Raw genomic sequence first — 22,961 nt, 5'->3', positions numbered from 1 at the left:
TAGCATTTATAGACAAGTCACAGTAAATACTAAATATAAGACAAGAATGGCCAATCTGTGCATGTTTTAGTTCAGGTTTAGAAAGCAAATACAAGAACAATCAAAAGCAAAAAGGTAAAGCAATGAACATGGAGACAGTGTAAACAGAAGCATACAAGATTTACTTATGGTCAGTTGTGATGCTCCTTCAAAAGCTGGCAGAACAAAAAGCATAATGGTTGGCTGGAACAGGTCAGTTACCTTACATCTGCTATTAGAAAAACCACAAAATACTATAGCCAATTGCATTAAAGGTTGCATTGCTCTTAAATTTTAAGGTCAGGTAGAAATCGATCCATAATCACTTTTACATCATGGTTTTTAGAATTAATTTCATATTCAAGTACAAAATCATTTTGTAAATCCAATAATTCACCAAAAAATTAAAAAGATTTTTAAGTGTTTATACCAATTTACAAAGTTAAACTAGTCTTGACTCATATACATATATCAATGAAATGTGATATTCCTATTTACTGATGTCTGCCACTTGATGCACTATTTAAAGGCACAAAAGCTGCATCATGGGCTAAGAGGTGTAATCTAAAACACCCAGCATGAAAAATAAGGTACATATGCCAAAAATTAATGTTATTAATAGCTAATCAACTTTTTAGTTCAGATACATTTGGTCCCTTTTCTAAAATTTGTCTAAAAAAACCAGAATGCATTTCATATTCTCTCAACAAGCAAATCCAAAATTCCCATTGTACTCAATGGCAGTTTTGCATCTACAATGATGGGAGAACATGGGTCATAATTGTGTCTAAATAGATGATGATTCAACTTTTCTTGTGACATCAGTAATATACACTTTTAGACAGAAGTTTTATGCAATCCAATGGAAAATCTTAAGAGATGTATCACACTTCTTTATAGACAGACAAGCAGATGTATGCAATGCACTGCGCTGTAAAGCCATGCAGCAATATGTAATATGACAGCAGCCAGTGCTACACTTTATGCATTGCTATGACAACCATATCACAACCAAATCACAATGCGGTGTTAGATGTACAAAAATAAACATACCCATACCATATCTAGTCTATGCCTCTCCAACTCCTGGTAGAAAGAGTTGGCACAACATTATGAAATAGAAATCACAGAGTCATAAAACCAATTTTAACCCCCCCAAAGACCCCAATACCAAAGCAAGGCAATAAACTGTAAGATGAAAGCAAAACTGAAGCAGGAATTGTATCAGAAAATTTAAAGAACATATTCTGAAGATCCACCCCCCACCTCCCAGTTAAGCAAGTTATAAACTACTTTCCACTGGTTGTGTAACTATACATATACAGACCTGATGCTTCAGAAGAACAGCTTGTTGGCGTCTCATTTCTTTTTCCTTAAAAATAAGAAACTTTTGATATATGATTTTCAGGGAAGATATAGAATATACTAGAAGTATTAAAAGGTTCCTTTTCTGATAATTTTATAGCTTTTTCATAAGTTTAGCCATCAAAATTTTCACTATTCAGCTTTTTTAAACTTACAGAATAGTAACTCAGTTTGATATGGCTCTACCTAATAGATAACGTAAATGTAAACATGGTATGATAAAGTAGCAAGGATGTTTCTCCAGTAGACATTTCAACTTAAAATTCAATGGACAACATAACAACATACTTCAATGGCACATTCACTAAACTGACTGTCAGAACATATTAGATACAAATCAAACATGTATTTTTAAAATTACTTCAATAAATTATGGTGTAACTCTCAAAACTAGCTGACTAAAGCCTTTCCATACTCTAAACATTAGCTCCCAAATACATTGTGCAATTAAACAGCATCTACCTCATTTATATATAAATGACTTCAATGATGATCACATTCAGATTTCCAAATAATATGGTTCACAGCACCAACCCAAAGGGATGGGACAGAATACAAAAAATTATATAAGACTGCTACCTGATCACTATTTTTTAAAAGGCAAAATGTTTTGGAAATTAATATTGATATAAAAAGGTATAGAAAGATAAAGAATAAAGTAAGGCAGCATACATTTGAATGATAGCATTAGAGATACAGTTCAGAGGTAGAGAACTCTAATGTATTAATTTACATTAAATAATACATAATGAACTCTGAGTTTTCCTATCTCCATGTACTGTCTGTCAAGTCAAGCATCTTGTTTATTTTAACAGAATGGAGACCTATAATCTCTTCTGAAGCACATTTTGACTATCAACATCATGCTATCAAATGTGAGCTTATGGCTTAGCATGTGTGAGTCTCTGAGTCCCTAAGCACTACCTCTGTGACGCCCTTGAACAAAAACAAGCAAATAACAGGAGTTTCATGGCTCCATAAGGGAGAGCTCTGTTTGTACCATCAGGCTCACTCAGCTGCCCTCTTTTAGAGTTTAATAGAACAGGAAAGTGGGGGAAGAACATCTCATGCTTCAATTTAGAAAATCATCATCAGTATACTTCCAAACATTTTGTTACAATAACAATGACTAATTTTATTATGAAATAACAGTTGAAAGAGCTTTGTTTCTATCTGCCTGTATGTATGTATGTATGTATGTATGTATGTATGTATGTATGTATGTATGTTAGGGTCTTGCTATGGGGTTGGTCTTGAATTCTCAGTCCTCCTGAGTCAGCCTCTTGAGTGCTGGGGTTACAGGTGTGCAACAGCATACATAGCTTATGCATTATGCTTTTCATTTTTAATAGCTAAAACAGTTACTAGACATTAACAGAGTTATAATGGGAGAGTCAAATCTGGGACACAGTTTGAAGGATGAACATAAATGGCCAATCAACTAGTTTGGGAGGTCATTCTTATCAAACAAAACTTCTTTCCAGGTGTCATGCAATAGTTTGCATTTCTGATTTGATGTCTTCTATTTACAAATATCAACAATATCACATAAAACTTGTATCATGAAATAAAATACATAGAATATACATACAAATAAAAGCACACATTTACACATGTTGTATCTCCTATACATATTTAAATAGTGTTTGAGAAAAGCTTTTTTTCATGACTGTTACATAAAGTTTTTATTTTTGAAAAATAAAAACTCTGATTCTCATCTAAACTAACCTTTATTCGTTTCTCGGCCTCCAATAATTTGGCATTTGCCGCTTCTTCTTTCTTTTTCTTTTTAGCCTGTGCATGCAAAACAGGTCTCAAAGTCATGCAACAATGCCACTAAGACTTGCAAATAATCTCAGACTTGAAATGAAACTACATGCCTCACAAAGTACAAAACAAGTATGCAACATATATGCAGACAATTACAAGATGTCCCCACCTCACATTTTGTTTCCAACTTACAGATTAACATTAAGACATACAAAGAAATCTTGAAAGTCATAAGATAATGACATTTTTCTTCTATAAGCAGTTAGAAGTCTGAAATAACTGAATATTTTATTTTGACAATTACAGAAAAATGTCATTTACTGCATTTTAAAAATAATTTGAAAAGAAAATTTACTTCCTGAAGAAATTTAAAAAGTAGAATTGATTTTAATGGATAAATACTATTTCAACAACAAACAACACTTTTAAAGTACATGTGCCTACTTTATTTGAAATTTCTCTTAATACTTGGCATTTTAGATAAATAAATCCATTAAATAAAACATAATGAACTCTGAGTTTTCCTACTGCGTATATTGTCTTTCAAGTCAAGCATCTTGTTTATTTTAACAGAATGGAGACCTGTAATCTCTTCTGAAGCACAATTTGACTATCAACATCATGCTATCAAATGTGAGCTTCATGGCCTTAGCATTAGTTGCCTTCTAGGAGCCTCATAATTATCCACTAGTTATTGTTTTAAGACACAAATATTCTTCATTTGGGAGTTTCAAAATTAATTTAAACTGGGAGAAGGAATATGTGAGTATTTCTAGAAAGAAAAAAAAAAATTGGAATGTGAAAAGGCTCAGCTATCTGGTGAACTCAGACAACAAACTATTCCACAAAGCAACAGTTCCCTGAATAGCCAAGGTTATAATAATTTTAAAAATTAAAAGTTCATCTTCACTATATTAGATGGAGCTAATTTGAAGACCTCTGCCTGTTTAGACAAAGCACAATTTGCCTTTGTCTTGATGACTTGAGGCACTGTTTTGAGCATTGGTTATTATACTGCACAATTTGATAGAATAGTGCTTTGTGCTGCTAAAGTGCTAAAAATCACCTACTATTCATAAGTAACTTTAAACTTTGCTAGGATTTTGAGTTCCTATGCATTCTAGCTTGAGTTCTCTTGCTGTTTTTTAGGTATTATGCTTTTGTTGCAAACACATACTCTGCATTCTAATTCTACTCAGCTTATAGGGAAGAAAGACATGATAGGAACTGGGCTATGGAAACTATTTCTGCATCTTCAGTTTAATTTTAATTTCATAAACATGTGTTTCTAAATGAAAAGAAAATGTTTAAATTCAAAGAACTTTCTGAAAGCAGACAGCATGAGCTCCATGAGGGCCACATTGCCACCCAGAGGTTCATCTCTGTCTTTTGTATACTCTCCTTCTGACTCACTTTCTGGCTTCTTAGAACCAGGATTAGATGAACTTGCTAAAAATTCCATTTAGGCATTTTTGAAGAGAAATTCTGATGGATGAATTTATTTATATAGATGGGGAAACATAAGCATTTTTGTTTCTTTCTTGTACATTAAATTATATGAATATATTGTTTCAATTATATTAAGATAAGAATTCTACCTCTAGAATTTGCTGAGCTCGAAGTTCTTTTTCCATTCTGATTTGCTGTATTCTCTTAATTTTTTCCTGTAGGAAAAATTATAAAATTTGAGATAATAAAATAAATATTTAAGTAAAAAGTTTTAGTTAGAATCAAATAATTTAAGACATAAGGACAAAGTTATCAAAGGCTCTCAATGCTGAATCTAAAATTCAGTTATCTCCTATATGATGATATATATATTTTCATGTCTAAAAGTCATATGATTTTAGAAAATTTCTCATAATCATAAAATATAAATGCTAAATGAATATACAGAAATAAAGCAAGGTTTATTTACATATATAGCCAAAAGTCTTTACAATTATTTACTTAAATACATAGAAAATACAGAAATAGAGAAAAGTTATAAAGCTAATTATGGGCTACTACCCCTTACTGAATGACCTTGTACAAATTATAACTATTATTCTATAAAATCATTTGAGATGCTTGCCTTTGCCACTGTCATGATTAAATAAAAACTGCCTTAAAAATAATTATAGCTGGTACACTCCTTTAATCCCAGCACTTGGGAGGCAGAGGCAAGCGGATCTCTGTGAGTTCAAGGCCAGCTTGGTCTACATAGCGAGTTCCAGGCTAGCTGGGGCTACAGGGAGACCCTGTCTCAAAAAAAATAAAAGAGAGATTATTACAAAAAAAAAAATGTGCCTTCTTAAAATTCTTTATTTCACATGTTGATAACATAAAATGACATTGCTTTCAACTACCAAGAATCCCATCTGGAAATAATCTGTAACATGATCTTAAAGTGAATCAATTCTAATTTATAATTAAGGAAACTATTTACATAATTGGTATGTATACTATCTAAATATCTACACGTATTAAAATATTTCATTTATTATTTTTATTTTATGTGTATGAGTGTATTGCTTGCATGTATGTAAGTGTACCCGTGTTGTGCAGTGCCCATGGAGATCAGAAGAGGATGTCAGATTGCCTGGAACTGGAGTTATGGATGGTTGTCCGCCATCAGGTAGGTGCTGGGAACTGAACTTGGATCCTCTGCAAGAGCAGCCAGTGCTCTTAACCTCTGAGCCATCTCTCCAGTCCCCCTTGGTTATATTTTATAATTTAGTAATCATCTAAATTTTTGTAGGAATTTGCATTTTTATTTTTTAAAATTATATCATATGCTATAAGCACACTGTTAGAAATCTTATGGTCAAAAGTTCTTTCCAAGAGTTTCAAATTGGCATGCATAAGAATGAATACTAACTTTCAAAAACACCAAAATACTGGAAGTTTCCTACTTCTGTTTGGATTTGTTCTAGAATTTCTGGAGATAACACATTTTATACTGCTATGTATCTACTTCAAGTTCCAGATGAACCTTTTGAAGCTGTTCTTCGTTATATATATTTTTTCCTTTTCTATATTATGCTATTGATTTCCCACATGTGTACAGTACAATGTTGAGATTTCATGAATCAATAATCTGACTTCAGAAGACTCATCATACTCTGTGATATTGCTGTTGGTGACCCTTTCTTGGTCTGGAATATTAATTACAGCTTACCAAAAACCTAAGTGTGTATTTTTGTGTTTTTTCTAAGAATGCCTGATTCATATTTGAAGCATTTATTTGAATTAGAAGTTGAGACCTAAGAATAGCATGCTCTTGACCTAACTTTGCTATTTCAGATTTTCTGAAGGCCAGTCAGGACAACTGGTGAACTTGGGGAAGTTGAAAGTGAGGTCTAAGCCATTTGCCCCATGAGGATACATTAAAGTACTGCCTCGAGAGCAGTACCCAATCTTGAAACAAGCTTCTCAATTCTTTTTTACCACGCCTGGCTTATTATTTTTATTTTATGTGTATGCGTGTATTGCCTGCATGTTATAGGTAAATGCACCTGTGTTATGCAATGCCCGCGAGGACAGAGAGGACGTCGGATCTCCTGGAACTGGAGTTACAGACAGTTGTTAGCTGCCATGTGGGTGCTGGGGTTTGAACCTGGGTCTTCTGCAAGAACTACCAGTGTTCTTAATTGCTGAGCCATCTCTCCAGCCCCAATCATAAAAATTTTTAAAAGGGACGTACAGATATAGGTAGAGACTGAGGCTAAAGCAATCTGGGCTTAAATAGATTCAGTTTAAAGTTTTACCTAAACTGCCCAAGGGCTATATATATTTATATAATAAATATTTGGCAATGCTGTCATTAGCATGTAGACAAATATTTCAAAGTTTATCTATAATATTATGTAGTTATCTATTAAGCTGGTTACTTTGCATAAAATATCTTGTTTATCATAATAAAATCATCAAAATTGAAATTACCTTTAAAAAAAAAAGAATACTGGAGTTCCTACAGAGTAAAATTTGCTGTAATGCTAATAATTAGTAGAGAGAGCACCTATTTTATTCAGCTTCTAATATCTATGTTCATCTCACTTTACAATGCTTTCACAGTCTTTCAAAAAATTGCTTTAAGAACTTGTGTATTGGGAGACACGGGTCCCATAGTGACAAAGTGATTGTGCAGCATATGCAAAGCCCAGGGTTCCATTTCCAGAGCTGAAAAGAACAAAAAAAGGCTATGAAATGCGTCTTCTGGGCATGGCACAGCTAATGCAGTAATGACCTCACAGCAGCTGTGACTACCTACACTGTGCCTACACAAGACTGTGTCTATCAGCAGTTAACTGTTAACCAGAGAGCAGATCACAGGGTCTTACCCATCTCTGCTAGACTACTAGCTACTGATGGGCTCTCACGGAGGGTTAGTCATTGTCCTCAGTTGCATACACACTGAGGAGTCCACCAGGCCCCAATGGGTAGTAAACCCACGGTCACACAAAAGATCCTGGTAAAACTCACTGGGTCTCAATAAAACAAAAACAGCAATACAAATAGAGACAAAAACCAAAAAGACATGAATATGGGAAAGGAACTCATAGGGAAGAGGGTGGGGGTAATAGGTATAAGAGAGAGATTAGAGAGGGTGGGGCTTACCATAATCAGAATGCATGTATGAAACTGTCAAAGAGCAAATTCAACAAAAATTACTTTAAAAAATAAGAAAAAATAACGTGATATTTTTGCCATCGGTGTTAAAAAGAATATTTGGATGTGAAAAACACACTCTTATTTTATTCTAGATCCAATGCTGACATTTGAATAATCATTTCAGAGCTAGATGGCATACAACTGTAATCCCAGCTACTCAGGTGGCTGAAGCATGAGGATTAGGGGTTAGCCCAGGGAACACTGAGACACTCATAGCAAAATTAATTAAAATAAAATAAGAGAAAATACAATGGTCAGATGTACCACACATCAGAGTAGGACTGCTCTAAAATCTGATTCAGTTATCAGATGGCATTCTGAGATGAGTCTCAGACAAGTTTGGATAAACAGTGAAGGCTGATTCACTTGCATTAATGGTGCTGAAAACTTTGAAGCCTACTAGCAAAGACGAAGATGATTTAGGCTGCAGATACTTTAAATTTTTTTAATGTCATGATCACAAAGCTGAATTTAAAGTAGTAATATAATTTGATGGGTCTTCAGTCATTATAAAATCAACAACACTACAAAAAGTATAATAAAACGGCAGTATTTTGGTTTGAAATGAAATATAAACAGTCATACAAACATAATATTCAATAAAGATTTAAAATATTTTAATTTAACAAATGCATTTCATAGCCGACTTGTTTCAAATTAACCTTGTAATGTTTGGCAGTCACAAGAAATGAAGGAATTTAAAAACAGCATTGACTGGTGCCAGTGACTACAGAAGGCACTTTACATTCTATCTCATTCAATCTTTACACACTGGTGCTATCTTGCTTACAAGACAAGAAACAGAGACTTAAGAGGTTGAGTACTTCTTTTAAGGCCACAAAATTATTAGGCAGCAGAGACACATTTAACTCTAGGCTGAGTAGAAACTCTAAATTCTGCAATTTCAACTCTCTATGAACTTGCTCTAGTCACATTTCTTTAGTCAATCCTGAGAAATGCTAGAGATGATGACACCAAATCCAAGCAGCTGCGGATAGTAACACAGCTGACCATTTAATACTCAAAATAACTATTTTCTGTTTAAAACTCTATAAGGAATACTACTTTCCCACAATTTCCTTTCTGTTTTAGTGTCAGATTAATATGTAGACATGGGAGAATCCTCACACAGTCCAATCTGAAATAAAGCTACATACCTTGCTGCTTAATATTTTCCTAAAAATTTTTTAAAAATTACCTCATTTTACCAAAATTAATTTTGAAAAAGCACATAGGATACTGTAGTTGTAAGACAGAACATGGGCTATGCCAAAACTATACTAGTGCTTAGATTACAGAACTGGACCACATGCCCAGGTTTTTTTTTTGGTTTGGTCTTTTTGAGACAGGGTCTCCCTGTAGCTCCAGCTGTCTTGGAACTCACTATGTAGACCAGGCTGGCCTTGAACTCACAGAGATCTACCTGCTTCTGCCTCCGGAGTGCTGAGATTAAAGGCGTGCGCTACCATGCCCAGCTTACAATAGAATTTTTAAGTAACTATTGAAAGTATTCAAAAGCAATTGAGGGCAAATCTTGTTCTATACAATCTGGAATTTTTTTTTCTGGAGTTGGGAATATTTTTTTATAAAATTATTTATTTAATAACCACATACTTAGAAGAAGCATTTCATTACAATAGCATTGACATATTCAATAACAATTCCCTGAGTTAAGATGCATCTCTTTCAAAATTGGCTGTAAATTTTTAGGTTTACAGTTGAATTATTATGGTTATACAATATTGTACTCAGTATAAACCCTGTAAGACAAAATTAAACGAGGTTTAACCTTTAAAAAAGATCTCCATTTCATTATTAAAATACACAGTTTCATATAGAAAAATTCATTTTTAATGGAATTGACATTAAGATGTTTGCACATGCATTTCTAATCTCTATATATCTGATTATTACTAGTCACAATCGGTTACTTTCTGAGCTCCTTGGCATCTGACCATGGATATGAAATTGTCAGGTAGATTTCAACGGTAATGTTTTTCACATCTACTAATTATTAAGAAGCAAATTTTTATGCTTTGAATAATTATTATTTTTAATTAATACGGTACATGTGTTATTTATTATTTATTTTTGGTCTTTTTGAGACAGGGTCTCCCTGTAGCCCCAGCTGTCCTCAAACTTACCATGTAGACCAGGCTGGCCTCGAACTCACAGAGACCTGCCTGCCTCTGCCTCCTGAATGCTGGTATTAAAGGCATGCGCCACCATGCCCAGTCTGTGTTATTTATTTTTACTTTTAATATTTATTCATTCTATTATGTGTTTAAGCATGTGTGTGCACTCGTGTCACAGTGCATGCGTGGAGGTCAGAGGAAAACTTTGAGTCCGTTCTTTTCTTCTAGGCTTCTGAGGACTGAACTCAGGTCTTCAGGTTTATGCATCAAGAGTGCTTTTACCTGCTGAGCCATCTTGTGAACTCTACTATTGTACATGTTTAAACAACTAAGTTTCCTTGTTCAAGCAATACCCTCTATTCACTGGTACATGAATTTAAAAAGCTGGAAACTGTTAGGGTGTCAACTTGAATTGAAAATCTACAAGATTATATTTATAAATTTTACTTACATAATTTCTTATATAAAATTTCATTTGTTAAAAAAAAAAAAACAAATGATTCAAAAATGAGGTAAGTTCTTTTTTACTTTATTTTTTATTTATTTTTTGTCTTTTTTGAGACAGGGTCTCCCTGTAGCTCCAGCTGGCCTGGAACTCACTATGTAGAAGACCCAGGTTCGAATCCCATCACCTACATGGCAGCTAACAGCTGTCTGTAAACTCCAGTTCCAGGGAACCCATTAGCCTTTTCTGTCTCTGTGGACACTGAATGACATGGGTGCACTTACCTACATGCAGGAAATACATGCATACACATAAAATAAAAATAATAATTTTTTTTTTTTTGGTCTTTTTTGAGACGGTCTCCCTGTAGCCCCAGCTGTCCTGGAACTCACTATGTAGACCAGGCTGGCCTTGAACTCACAGAAATCTGCCTGCCTTTGCTTCCCGAGTGCTGGGACTAAAGGCGTGTGCTACCGTGCCCGGATTAAGTTCTTTTAAAAAAAAAAAATATTTTAGTTAAGCCGGGCGTGGTGGCACACACCTTTAATCCCAGCACTCGGGAGGCAGAGGCAGGCGGATCTCTGTGAGTTCAAGGCCAGCCTGGTCTACATAGTGAGTTCCAGGACAGCTGGGGCTACAGGGAGATCCTGTCTCAAAAAAGACCAAAAAAAAAAATTATTATTTTTATTTTATGTGTATGCATGTATTTCCTGCATGTAGATAAGTGCACCCGTGTCATTCAGTGTCCACAGAGACAGAAAAGGCTGATGGATTCCCTGGAACTGGAGTTACAGACAGTTATTAGCTGCCATGTGGGTGATGGGATTCGAACCTGGGTCTTCTGCAAGACTAGCCAGGGTTCTTAACCGCTGAGCCATCTCTTCAGTCCCAGAATGAGGTAAGTTCTAATAGCTTCTCTTCTAGGTTCTATGACCTCTTCAGCCACGGGTTCTTAGATGGGTTTATAGTACTAGGAATGAGTTTGCTCCTACTGAGTAGGCCTGAAGTCCACTCAGACAGCTGTTGGGTACCCTCAAAATATTAGTACCACTACTACACCACATACATCCTTCTTGCCAGGTTGGTCGTTCTACTACCATTTTGCTAAACTGAAATAGTATCCAACTCCCTTTGAAATACTCATCCTTACACCTATAGATAAGTGTGGTTCTCACCCCTCATCAAAGAAGCTCCTTTTTGCAACAGAAGGAAGTTGTTACAGATAATCATCACAGGTAAAGTGCAAAGAGTAAGTGACCGTGAAGTGCCCATCCTTGTAATAAGACATGTGTAAGACAACTCCTACACTAAAGGTGCAGGGAATATCATGGAGGAGGAGGTGGAAGGGTCATAAGACCAGAAGAGCAGGAGAACTGCTGTGACACAGTGTTTTCTGGACATGACAGGGATGTTGTAACCACAAACTCAATATGGTTGCCTGTACAATACCAACACCAGTTGACATTCTGGAATGGACAGGGGAAGAGCTCACAAAACCTTACTTCTAATTGAATAGCTACAGGCAGCTGATGGCCTCTAAGGAGGGAGGGTCAGTTTCCTTCAGGGACAAGTCCCCTGATAGGTTGCCCATGTCCAAGTGCTGAGTCCTATACCCATGTACATACATGCAAGAGTAACTGGACTCAGTAGGAAGAGGCTATGAATTTGAGAGAGGGATGAGGAGGCATGGAAGGAGTTGGAGGAGGGAAAGGAGGGATGGATATGATGACAGAACATTGTACTCATATATAAAATTTTCAAAAAATTACAATTAAAATTTTTTTTAAATAAAATGAAATAAAAATTTTAAGTAACAGAAGACGACAACTTTCTAAGATATATACACATTCATGTAGAAAATAGGTATTTAAAAAACCAAAATGATGGGGTTGGAGAGATGGCCCAGGTGGTTAAAGAACACTGACTGTTCTTGCAGAAGACCTGGGTTCGAATCCCAGCACCCACATGGTGACAACCAACCATCCCTAACTCCAGTCCAGGGGATCTGAAGCCTCCTTCTGTTCTCTGTGGGTATTGCACAACGCAATGCACCTACAGACATGCAGGCTTAACACTTATACACATAAAAGTAATAAAATATTTAAAAAATAAAAATTCAAAATGAAAATAATGTACATGCATGAGTAATCCACATTACAAGACCCATGTTTAGAAGTCAGTTTAATGCATAAACATACCTGCTGTTTCATAATCTTTATCTGTTCTTTTTGTTTTCGCTTCTCTTCAGCAGCCATTATTGCTATTGAGAAACGAAAGCACAGAATATTATCATATAAACAATGAAGAAGAAAAACCTCTTATGAATTTCCTAATACTTACCTTTCAAATTCATGCAATGTAAAGCACCTACCTTGTTGCTTTTTGGCTTCCTTGGCAACCCGAGCCTGTTCCTGCTTTTGAAGTTTTCTCAAAAGCTTTATTTGTGCTGCCTGTCTGGCTATTTCTGAAAAACACAAAATGTTAAAGGACATTATTAACAACTTTACATATCTGTTATACCTACAAGAATAACTGTGTGATACTCGGTCAGTATCACCATGAAGTATATAATATTTAATAAAATTAAGTAGACATACCAGGTAGGAAAACAGTTTGGTAGAAAATATCTTATTCATTTTCCCCAAGAAATGGACAAATTGGCTAAGTGTGGTGGCTCAAACCTGTAATCTCAGCACTTGGGTGGGTGGTAAGACAGGAAGATAATGAATTCAAAGTCCCCACCCACAATTTTTTAAAAAATAGCCAAATTATTTAATCAATATGATCAAACAATAACTACGTAAGTGCAATTATCTCTTACTCCTCATGGAAGTCCTCAACTAAGTTTATTTTTCAGATTTGAAGTAATTTTTACTAGTAGGAAAGTAGCTGCCAATATATAAGAATAGCAAATTAGCTTTAGTCCCCACACACATACACACACACACACACACACACACACACACACAGAGTTGAGACCTCTTGCCAAACATAGTTCAATTAGCTGCACTAGTGATTAAGTCCCCGAATCCAGTGATATATAAGGCACAGAGGCTAAAACTCTTAAATAGAATAAAGACTATAGGCCAGAGAAATAGTTTAATAGCACATGTGCATGTGCACTTATACACACATATCATCATCCTGTAGACACATGAACAATAATAAAATAAATTTAAAAAGAATGAAGAATATCAAAGAGTTTTAAGGACAATGTAGTTCTCATAATTATCAAGGACAGATGTATGAATCTGAGGGCAGAAAAACATAACTGCCCCTCTTAATTTCTTCTTGACCCATGTGACCTTTGACTCTCAAGAGATGGAATAAACTTTCTGTCCCTTGATTCTGCATTCAGTCACTTGGTCTCCTAAAGTCAAGATGATGTTAGCAGCTACAGGGAAAGCAGAGCTTGAAAAGTACGTGTGCTTGCCACTGTTGCTGCCTGTGTCTTGCCCAGTGACGTAGGGGCATGTTTGGGCTACGCTGCTGGAGACTGAGACACATGGGACCAATTGTGTCCATACATGTGAACAAGCCTAACCAACACCAACAAAGCTGCCTAGCTAACCTCTAGCTGATTCCAACACTGATCAACAGTGTCCCGTGACGCTGAAACTTAGTGATTGGTTGTTACTGTGGAACTGGATATAATGAATACAGAAACCACAGGTACCATCACTCTCCTTGCTGGCAAGCTTGATTTGAATGCTTTTAACTCTAAAAGGGATATATCATAAACTTTCTTGAGAAATAATTTTAGAAAGCAACATTTTACAATAGACATTGCTTTAAATTTTGTATCTGATGAAGACGTAAGGTACCTATAAAATATTAGTTTCTATGAATATGTATTTCTACCAATTATTGAATGGAGATAATGTATTAAATTTATATGACTTTACTTAATCTTCACAAGTACGTTGTAAGATAAGTAATATTATGCCCAGTATACAAATAAAAAGCTTAAGACTCAGGGAAGTTAAAGAGCAAAATCAAGACATAAACCCAGATTTTTCTGATTTTACAGTCTATATTTTACTATGACTAAAAATCATAACTATTCTTTGAATTGAATCCCGTTTTTCAGAAAGTTGAGTCCAAATATTCACATATTGTAAATATGAGTAATGTTTATTTATTTACTCATTTGTTTACTGTGTGTATAAGATGTGTGTATGCTATGGAGGTATGTGGAGGTCAGAGGAGAACCTTGTGGACTGAGTTCTCTCTTTCCATCTTTACATGGGTCACAAGGATAGAATTCAGGCCTGTGTGGGAAGTGCCTTTACCCACTGAGCCATACCACTAGCCTAATTATAATAATTATTTATTGTTAAATATTGAATGCGTATGGCCAGTGAGATGACTCAGGAGGTGGGGGCACTTGCTGCCAAGCCTGATGACTTGAGTTCAATCCCTAGAACCCACATGATGGAAAGAGAGTACTGGCTCCTGCAAATTTTCTTGTGATCTCCATGAATGCATAAGGCACACACCCACCACACTCCCCTCAATCAATAAATGTAAACAAATAAAAATTATCGAATTCTTATTTACATGCTGAGAAAGATCACATATGTACAATAAGGCCAAAGGTAATGGAACATGCGAAGTGTAATGTATTACAAAGGAGAAACAGGTCATGGAATAAAAATCAATTTGAAATCTAGGAGAATAATATATTATGTAAATGTAGGACAATTAAATTTTTGCAACAATAAAAATAGTTAATTTTGTAAATTAAAATTTTTGGTTTTGGATACTAAGGAAGGATACTTGTATTAGACATGAAGACATGCATAAAAAGATAATATTTTAGCTATCTCTTAATTTCAAGTACTCATTTTTTTTTTAAAGCAATGTACCTACCGTTATATACTCTTCGAAAAAAACCAATGATTTATTGACAATAACTTTTATAACTTGGGGCTGGCACAATGGCTCAGTAAAGTCAAGTCACTTGCCACCAAACCTGATGATCTGAGTTCAAACCCTAGGACCCACACAGTGGAAGGAAAGAACTGACTCCTGCAAGCTGTCCTCTGACCTCCACATGTGCATCGTGATATATGTGTGCCCATGCACATACATACACACATGCACACACACAAATTAATAAATAAAATGCAATGAAAATAATTAAAATTAGTTTAAAATTCACATATGTCTGTTAATATATTCACTGTTTTCTTTTAATCTTCACTAAGATAAATCTTCATTAAGATAAATAAAGTAACATAAAAATTGTATGTTTGGCAGTAGTTAACTTAAATGCTATTCAGTAAAATACAAATTGGTGCAACCTATTTAGAAACAGTATATTTGGTCTTTTTGAGACAGAGTCTCCCTGTAGCCCTGTCCTAGAACTCACTGTGTAGACCAGGCTGGCCTCAAACTCCCAGAGATCCACCTGCCTCTGCCTCCAGAATGCTAGATTAAAGGCTTGCACCACCACGCTTGGTGGAAGTATGTATTTATATATGTATAATATATACTTATTGTTATTTTGTGATAGCAAAGGTTCCTAAAAAGATGATATAGTCATCAAAAAGAGACTGATATGAACAATGGTAGAGAAACACATGGCATCACTTACTGCTTAGCCAGTGAAAGGCTGAATTCCTAGGTGCTACTACAGAAAGACATTCAAGAAAAAGTTGACGAAGAATAAGCTGAAAATATATATGGTCAATCTACCTATTTTAGAGGCTAAATAAGATACATGTGTAAATATGAGGTTTGAATGTGTGTGTCTACACATTTCTGGAAAAATTAATAAAAACTTGTTATTGACTTCACTGATAAATGAAAATGAAATTTTAAAATTATTTTTTTAGATATTTTATTATTTTATTTTATGTGTACAAGTGTTATGGCTGCATGTAAGTAAGTGCACCTGTGTCATGCAATGCCCATGGAGGACAGAAGAGGCTGTTGGAACCCCTGGAACTGGAGTTACGGACAGTTGTTAGCTGCCATGTGGGTGCTGGGATTTGAACCTGGGTCTTTTTAAAGAACAGTCAGTGTTCTTAACTGCTGAGCCATCTCTCCAGCCCCATAAATATTATTTTTTAAAAATATTTGAGCCGGGCATGGTGGCGCACGCCTGTAGTCCCAGCCCTTGGGAGGCAGAGGCAGGCAGATCTCTGTGAGTTCAAGGCCAGCCTGGTCTACATAGTGAGTTCCAGGAGAGCTGGGGCTACAGGGAGACCCTGTCTCAAAAAGACAATATATATATATATGTAATTTTTATTTTATGTGTATGTGTGTATTGCCTGCATGTAGGTAAGCGCACCCATGTCATGAAATGCCCACAGAGAACAGGAGAGACTGTCAGATCCCCTGGAACTGGAGTTACGGAGAGTTGTTAGCTGCCATGTAGGTGCTGGGAGAGAATTATTTTGTTCTATGAGCTTTATCCATGGATATTTGTTTTAAAATAAAAACAAAGCCATTAGAGAGAAGCCAGTATTATTATGGTATTTACAATGAATTTTTAAAAATTCATGTATTTCTCCAGGTTTTGTTGTTTATTTACAGCAATATAAAAAAATCTTGTGATGATATAAAATTCTGATAGTCTTTAAGCCAATTTTAATTATTTTTAACCTTTTATTTTAAACCATCATTTATCTGTACATATGAGCTTACAAATAGAAAACATTTACACAAGATGATATAGTCAGACAAACTAAAGAGGCTCCATTCACATTTCTAAGTAGTAACTCAAACCCCATAGAACAACACCCATTTTATTTCACTCAGCCTTCTATGTCACAGAAAGCATGGCTTCATGATGATAATTAATGTATAATTTGAACAGTAAATACACTTCAGGTTACTATGAGGACTTTGAGCTTAATAAATACACTTTCTGGTGCCCTTAGAACACTTTCTGAAATAAACCTACCATTTGAGCATTTTGAAAATCTATACTCAGACTTTAAGAGAACCCAAACTAAAAGACTGGGGTTACTTACCAGTAATTGGAGTTCTCTGACTGAAATTTTACTCCAGAGATCCACATATTTTGGAGTTATTCCCATGTACCACCTCAAGGAATCGGGAGCTGTTAAAAGGAGAATTTCCAGAAGGTTGGCACGACCTTAAGGCATGTGCCAAGTGCTGGTTGATTCCCTTTCTATACAAGCCTTAACAGCTTAACAACCCCCTTTGTAAATGTGAACACAGGATAGGATATATCTGTAAGAATGGCTCTTGAGAGATGATTACTGATTCAAAGAACTCCAGTTACTAGTGGGGCTCCCTATTCTCTCATTTTGTTCTAATTCAAACTACTTCTTTTTAGAAACCAAGGGCACTGTTAATCACTTCCAAGCAAACAAATATGTTTAGCAAATATTTTAGTAAGATTATTACAGTGCCAGATACCTTATGTTTCTTACCTTGAGCTTGTAGTTTTCTTAATAATTTTGCATCTGTGTTATCTAGGAATTCAGCACTGCCAACATTGGGAGGGCGACCTTTCCGACGTTTCATCCTGGATTCCTCTCTTGCTCTTTGTCTGTCTGGATTTGGTGGTCTTCCTCTTCGGCCTTCCATTGCTCTGATACGAGGAATTACATCCTCTTCTTTCAAAAGACACCACTGCATTCCCTTTTAATTAATAGAGGAACAGACTATTACATACAAAATAAAAATGAGGGCTCACTATATCAGAAAATTCTGGTTAAAATCATAGATTTTTTAAAAAATTTATAAAGTTGGTATAAAATTTACTTTTCAAACATTCAATTTAAATGATTAATTTTTCATATGCTACAGCTATCATTAATCTTCTTACTCAAATTACTTAAAATTTTAATTAAATATAGATATTTTCATCTGTATCTATACACATACAGATATGACTTACTTATCATTTCTGATTATAATGACCACAAAGTTGGTCATTATATCTGAAAGTGTTAGTTATATAATGACCTCCCTATAGATTGTTCTCAAAGCTTATCACTTCAAGAAAAACATTAGGCTATCTAAACAACACACAAGCCTTTCTCTTTATAGAACTACTACAGCTAATAAATGAAAATAGAATTAATATATTAGCATTTAACAATACCTGATAAATTAGCAGATTCCCTCACTTAACTCAAATGGGATACCATTCATTAAAAACAGAGACAACCAGATAAACACCAGTCTCCTAAAGGAGGTTCATATTATGATCTATAAAGTAGTATCGCTCCCACCTCCTAGGCAAACCTGGATTTCATCAAGCCTCTAGATTTAATTACAATAATTTTAAGGCAAGACCGAATGAGAAGCATCTATTAAAAAAACATGCAAAGCCCAGTCTGTAAGAAGGTCTACAAATGGCATGATTTCTCCAACAAATAAATTATGACAAGTTTAACAAACACTATAGGAAAATTAAGTAAACCTTAAAAGATCTATAAATCCCAATTTGTCAGTCTTATTTGGGGACTGATTCAAAGAAATAAATTGTTTAGAAAATTTTAACAACTGAGAATTGTAACACTGACTGACATTTGAAGGCATCAAGAAACTATGATAGTTTGTGCAACTTAATGATGGGAAGGGGGTTCTGAGAAATATATCATTAACTGACTTCATCATTGTGTTAACATCATCATAGAATGCAATTATACAAACTCAAATGAGATAGTCAACTACATACAAAGACTATGATTTTACATATATATTATATATGATAGCTATGACATAATATATATAATATATATGTTAGATATTATTATTATATATATGCCTATGGCTCTTAGTTATATGAAGAAATAATGTCAGTGTCCAATTAAATTAAGAACAAGAGAAAATAAGCAATCAAGAAATGATGAAAAATGAAGGGTTAGAGAGATGTCTTAGCACCCACAATGCAGCTGACACTTGTGCATGACTCCAGTTCTGGGGATCTGATGCCCTCTTCTGGTGTTCATGGCTACTGCCTGTATGTGGGGCACATACATACATGCAGCCAAAACATATACATAAAACAAACAAAAATAAAAAATAAATCTTAAAAAAGAGATGACACAAAATGTAGTATGAGGCTATTGCTAACAAAACATAGAATACTGCTAAATACTTCTTTTGTAAATAGTAGTATTATCTAAAAGAATAAAGGTTCCAGGGGACTATGGAACATCTCTCAAAACATCCTGTAAGTATAGTGAGTCACCTGTCCTCTTGCTCAGGAAGGACATGGAGAGCCCACGAGATGAACTTCCCTGTAGTTCCCTGTCTAGAACTACAAAGAGGAGGGTCAACTCAGAGGAAACACCTCATCCATGCTTCCAAGTGAAGCCAGACATGGTCGAGCGGGACCTTTGACTTATCTTCACATAGATGGAACTGGTAAAAGAAAGGAGCCAGGAGCTCCTCCCAAGCTCATGTGACCTTAGGTTTAAAAATAAATTGATTTATTTGGGCCAACTGTATGGTCTTAAACACCCAAAAGGAAAGTATAACCAAAGAGTAAAGTCATCAGTATATTTCTTTAAGACGTCAAGGGATTACACTTCCCAAGTCTATATAAAAATGTTATTTAGACAATTATTTCTCATTGATGATTTTGTTCCTAACCAGAAAGTGCTGCTCACATGTAAGACTTCAAATCTTGGTTTCCAATACTGTAGTGCCCACCTGTAGCTAAGGTAAACAACCAGCTATTGTTCTAAAATGATGGATAAGTTTGTTTTCTCCCCCTATCTAGAAGCCTTTGAGAGGGAACTGACTGATTCTAACCACTCCAAGAGCTATCAAAATAACAAATCAAATCCTGAATCCATCACTCCAGAGTCCAGCCTTGGCAGACAAAAGAAAAATGAGGAACCAACCAATAGAGGGATGCTTTTGGAAGCCCTTGTCAAGAAATTCCAATGGATTCTCATATGAACATTTGGAAATTGCCCTGTTCTGACTTTTTTCTAGTTCCCTGTCTAGAACTTGTAATGCTAATTACTCTTGCCTTTACTTCTCCTTCACACCTCCTATTCACCAGTCAAGGACTTTCTTTTCCCCCTAGAGATAAGAGTTATGCAATTTGGGAGTCTTTTAGATAGACCCACTGAAGGGTTACTACAAATGCCTCACCCTGCATCCGTGTTCAGCATGGAAGAGCTGCCAGAGCAGTCTGCATCCTGATTCCCTATTGGCAATTTGGGTAACCTCTTCAGAGGATGGTGAGATAAGAATAGGAGGTAGGAATTGGCTAGGCAGTTAGGGTAAAAAGACCCCAGAGAAAAGTAGCCAGTTTCCTGGCTAAAACTCACAGTGCCCTTGGGCCTCTTCCAAAAGCCAAAAATGTCGAAAATATTTGGGAGCTTGTATCTAATCCTTAAAAGATTTTAGGGTTACCTCTTCGGAGGAGGGAATGTTAGAGTAGCCAAAAGCCCCATAAAAAAATAAATCAAAGAAGGAGTACATGAAGGTATCAAAAAAACTGATGGAGAGATATGGGAGGAGTTGGAGGGGAGGGAGTGGGCATGGACTTGATCAAAACACCTTATATGCATGTATGAAATTCTTAATAAAGTATGTATTTAAAAAACAAAGAGAATAAAGGGACAGTACAGCAACTATAGACCCATAACACTGCCATATAAGACCATGATTAAGTATAATTAAATGTGCTATACTTTTTATATCACTGGCAACATAGGGTTATCTTAACCAGCATCATCACAAACATAAGACTAATGTGTTGTTTTATGATATTCCCATAGGAATTTTTCAGTTCAATTAAAATCTTCAGGAATCATCATCAAGTATATGGTCCATAGTAGAAGAAAACTTTTCTATGCAGTTGCATGAAAACATATATATCACAGTACCAGACAAGGAAAACCTCCATTTGAGTTGTTGGTCAGTATAGTCAAACAACTCCCAAAATAATAAAATCAAGGGCTATTGTTACAGCCATTGGTTGCCTCCCAGAACTTGAAGGTAAGACGCTATTGGTGAAGACATGACATATTCACACACAAGACTTAGAGCAACTGAGCTGGAATACATCTGGAAGCCTCCGCCCTGAAGACTAGCTCTCATAATATCAGAAGATATTATGTAAGCCTCCAAGGGAGAAAAACCAATCAATGGTCTGACCCAGCTGTAAGCCTATCAACCAAAACAGTGACTGGTGCAACAAATTATCTCTATTGGTGTAATAATAGTACTTTTATTTTGGGGGTAATCAAAAGCTGTCTAATTGGATTTACAGCTCACTCAGTAGGAGGGAATTCATGCCTGGTGCTGTATACATAGCCAAGTACACATTGCTAGAGAGGTCAAAGGCCACTAGAGGAAAACATACTTCTGTCACTTCCTCAGATCAATGCAATTTCTTACTATATTCTAAGTAGGTATCCTTTATGTTTATGCTGTGACCTGAGACTTTAACAGCTAAGACATCCCCCTACCCCAAATATGTATCCTTATAGCTACAGACAAGTATACCTCTTACCATTCATCAAAGAAATCTTTTTTTTTCAACAGAGATTATTATGAAGTTCCATAACTGGTCAAATACAGAGAATAAGTGTCTATGAGGTGTACAGTCCAAAGTATTATATCTACAATGCAATCTCTATACCTAAGGCTCAAGAAACATTTTAGAAGAGGGGAGGTAAAACGAATATAAGAACCAGAGGCACAAGATACCTGATGTAGTTAATGTATTCTACAAATGATAGGGCAGCTATACAATAAAATCTCCACAGTACGGTAGTCTAACAAGATCTGCATAATGACAACGCCAGTTGACATGCCAAGGTGGATGGGAGGAATGTCACAGGGTTATACCTCAGCATGAAGAGCTATAGGATCAACAGATGTTGAGGGAGAGAAGATCAGTTTTCTTCAGGAAATAGCTCTCTGACAGGTTATTTAATCCCAAGTATGTAGCCTAAACAGATAGACGTGAGCATCACTAAATGGACTCAGTCCATTTTATATATGTATATTTGTATACATGTGTATACAGATGTATAAATGCATGTATGTATGTTACAATAATATTCAGAGAACAAGAAATTGAGAGGGGATGGGGAGACATGAGAGAAGTTGGAGGGGGGTGGAAGGGATGGAAATAATGCAAAGACAATAGTCACATACGAAATTCTAAAAACATTACATTAAAAGATTTATTTTTAATTCTGTGTATGTGTCTGTGTGCAATGAGTGCAGGTGCCTGTGGTGTCCAGAAGGGGGTGCCAGATCCCATGGAACTGGCATTACATATAATTGTAATTTGCCTAATGTGAGTGCTGGGAACTGAACTTGAGTCATCTGCAAGAATAGTAAGCATTGTTAATGCCCGGCACATCTCTCTAGCCCTGTATGATTATGATTTTAAAGTATAATAATGGTACTGCTGTTAAAGAGAAAAGAGTCATTATCTTTCAGAGATATAATATCTTTTACAGATGAAATATAATATATATGGTTGGATCAATGCAATGCCAATCAAAATCCCCATGACATTTTTCACAGAATTGGAAAAATCTATCCTAAGATTCATATGGAAGCACAAGAACTAAGAGCAATGCTGGGGGGATTACTATACCAGATTTTAA

At 35.5% G+C, this 22,961-nt stretch overlaps 1 protein-coding gene across 4 annotated transcripts in view; it reads right to left on the bottom strand.

The window, feature by feature from the left end:
* LOC103728721 (bromodomain adjacent to zinc finger domain protein 2B) overlaps window positions 1–22,961 on the bottom strand; it is a 125,712-nt gene that overhangs the window by 85,632 nt on the left and 17,119 nt on the right. The window contains exons 5-11 of one of the 4 annotated variants that reach the window (XM_029560396.1): window positions 17,796–18,006; window positions 12,758–12,850; window positions 12,585–12,646; window positions 4,752–4,817; window positions 3,112–3,177; window positions 1,346–1,390; window positions 1,072–1,104 (exon numbers count right to left, since the gene is read on the bottom strand). In XM_029560396.1, coding sequence (XP_029416256.1) covers window positions 1,072–1,104; window positions 1,346–1,390; window positions 3,112–3,177; window positions 4,752–4,817; window positions 12,585–12,646; window positions 12,758–12,850; window positions 17,796–18,006 — 576 coding nt within the window. Of the gene's footprint in view, window positions 1–1,071; window positions 1,105–1,345; window positions 1,391–3,111; window positions 3,178–4,751; window positions 4,818–12,584; window positions 12,647–12,757; window positions 12,851–17,369; window positions 17,457–17,795; window positions 18,007–22,961 lie in introns of those variants that run through there. The other 3 variants (XM_008826680.2, XM_008826679.3, XM_029560395.1) reach the window with 3 other exon arrangements.

Source organism: Nannospalax galili, unplaced genomic scaffold (assembly GCF_000622305.1).
Source record: "Nannospalax galili isolate Female #2095 unplaced genomic scaffold, S.galili_v1.0 scaffold92, whole genome shotgun sequence".
In the NCBI taxonomy this organism is placed as follows: Eukaryota; Metazoa; Chordata; class Mammalia; order Rodentia; family Spalacidae; genus Nannospalax; species Nannospalax galili.
The sequence above is the reverse complement of the archived record's forward strand: the minus strand, read 5'-3'. Positions and strand labels throughout refer to the sequence as shown.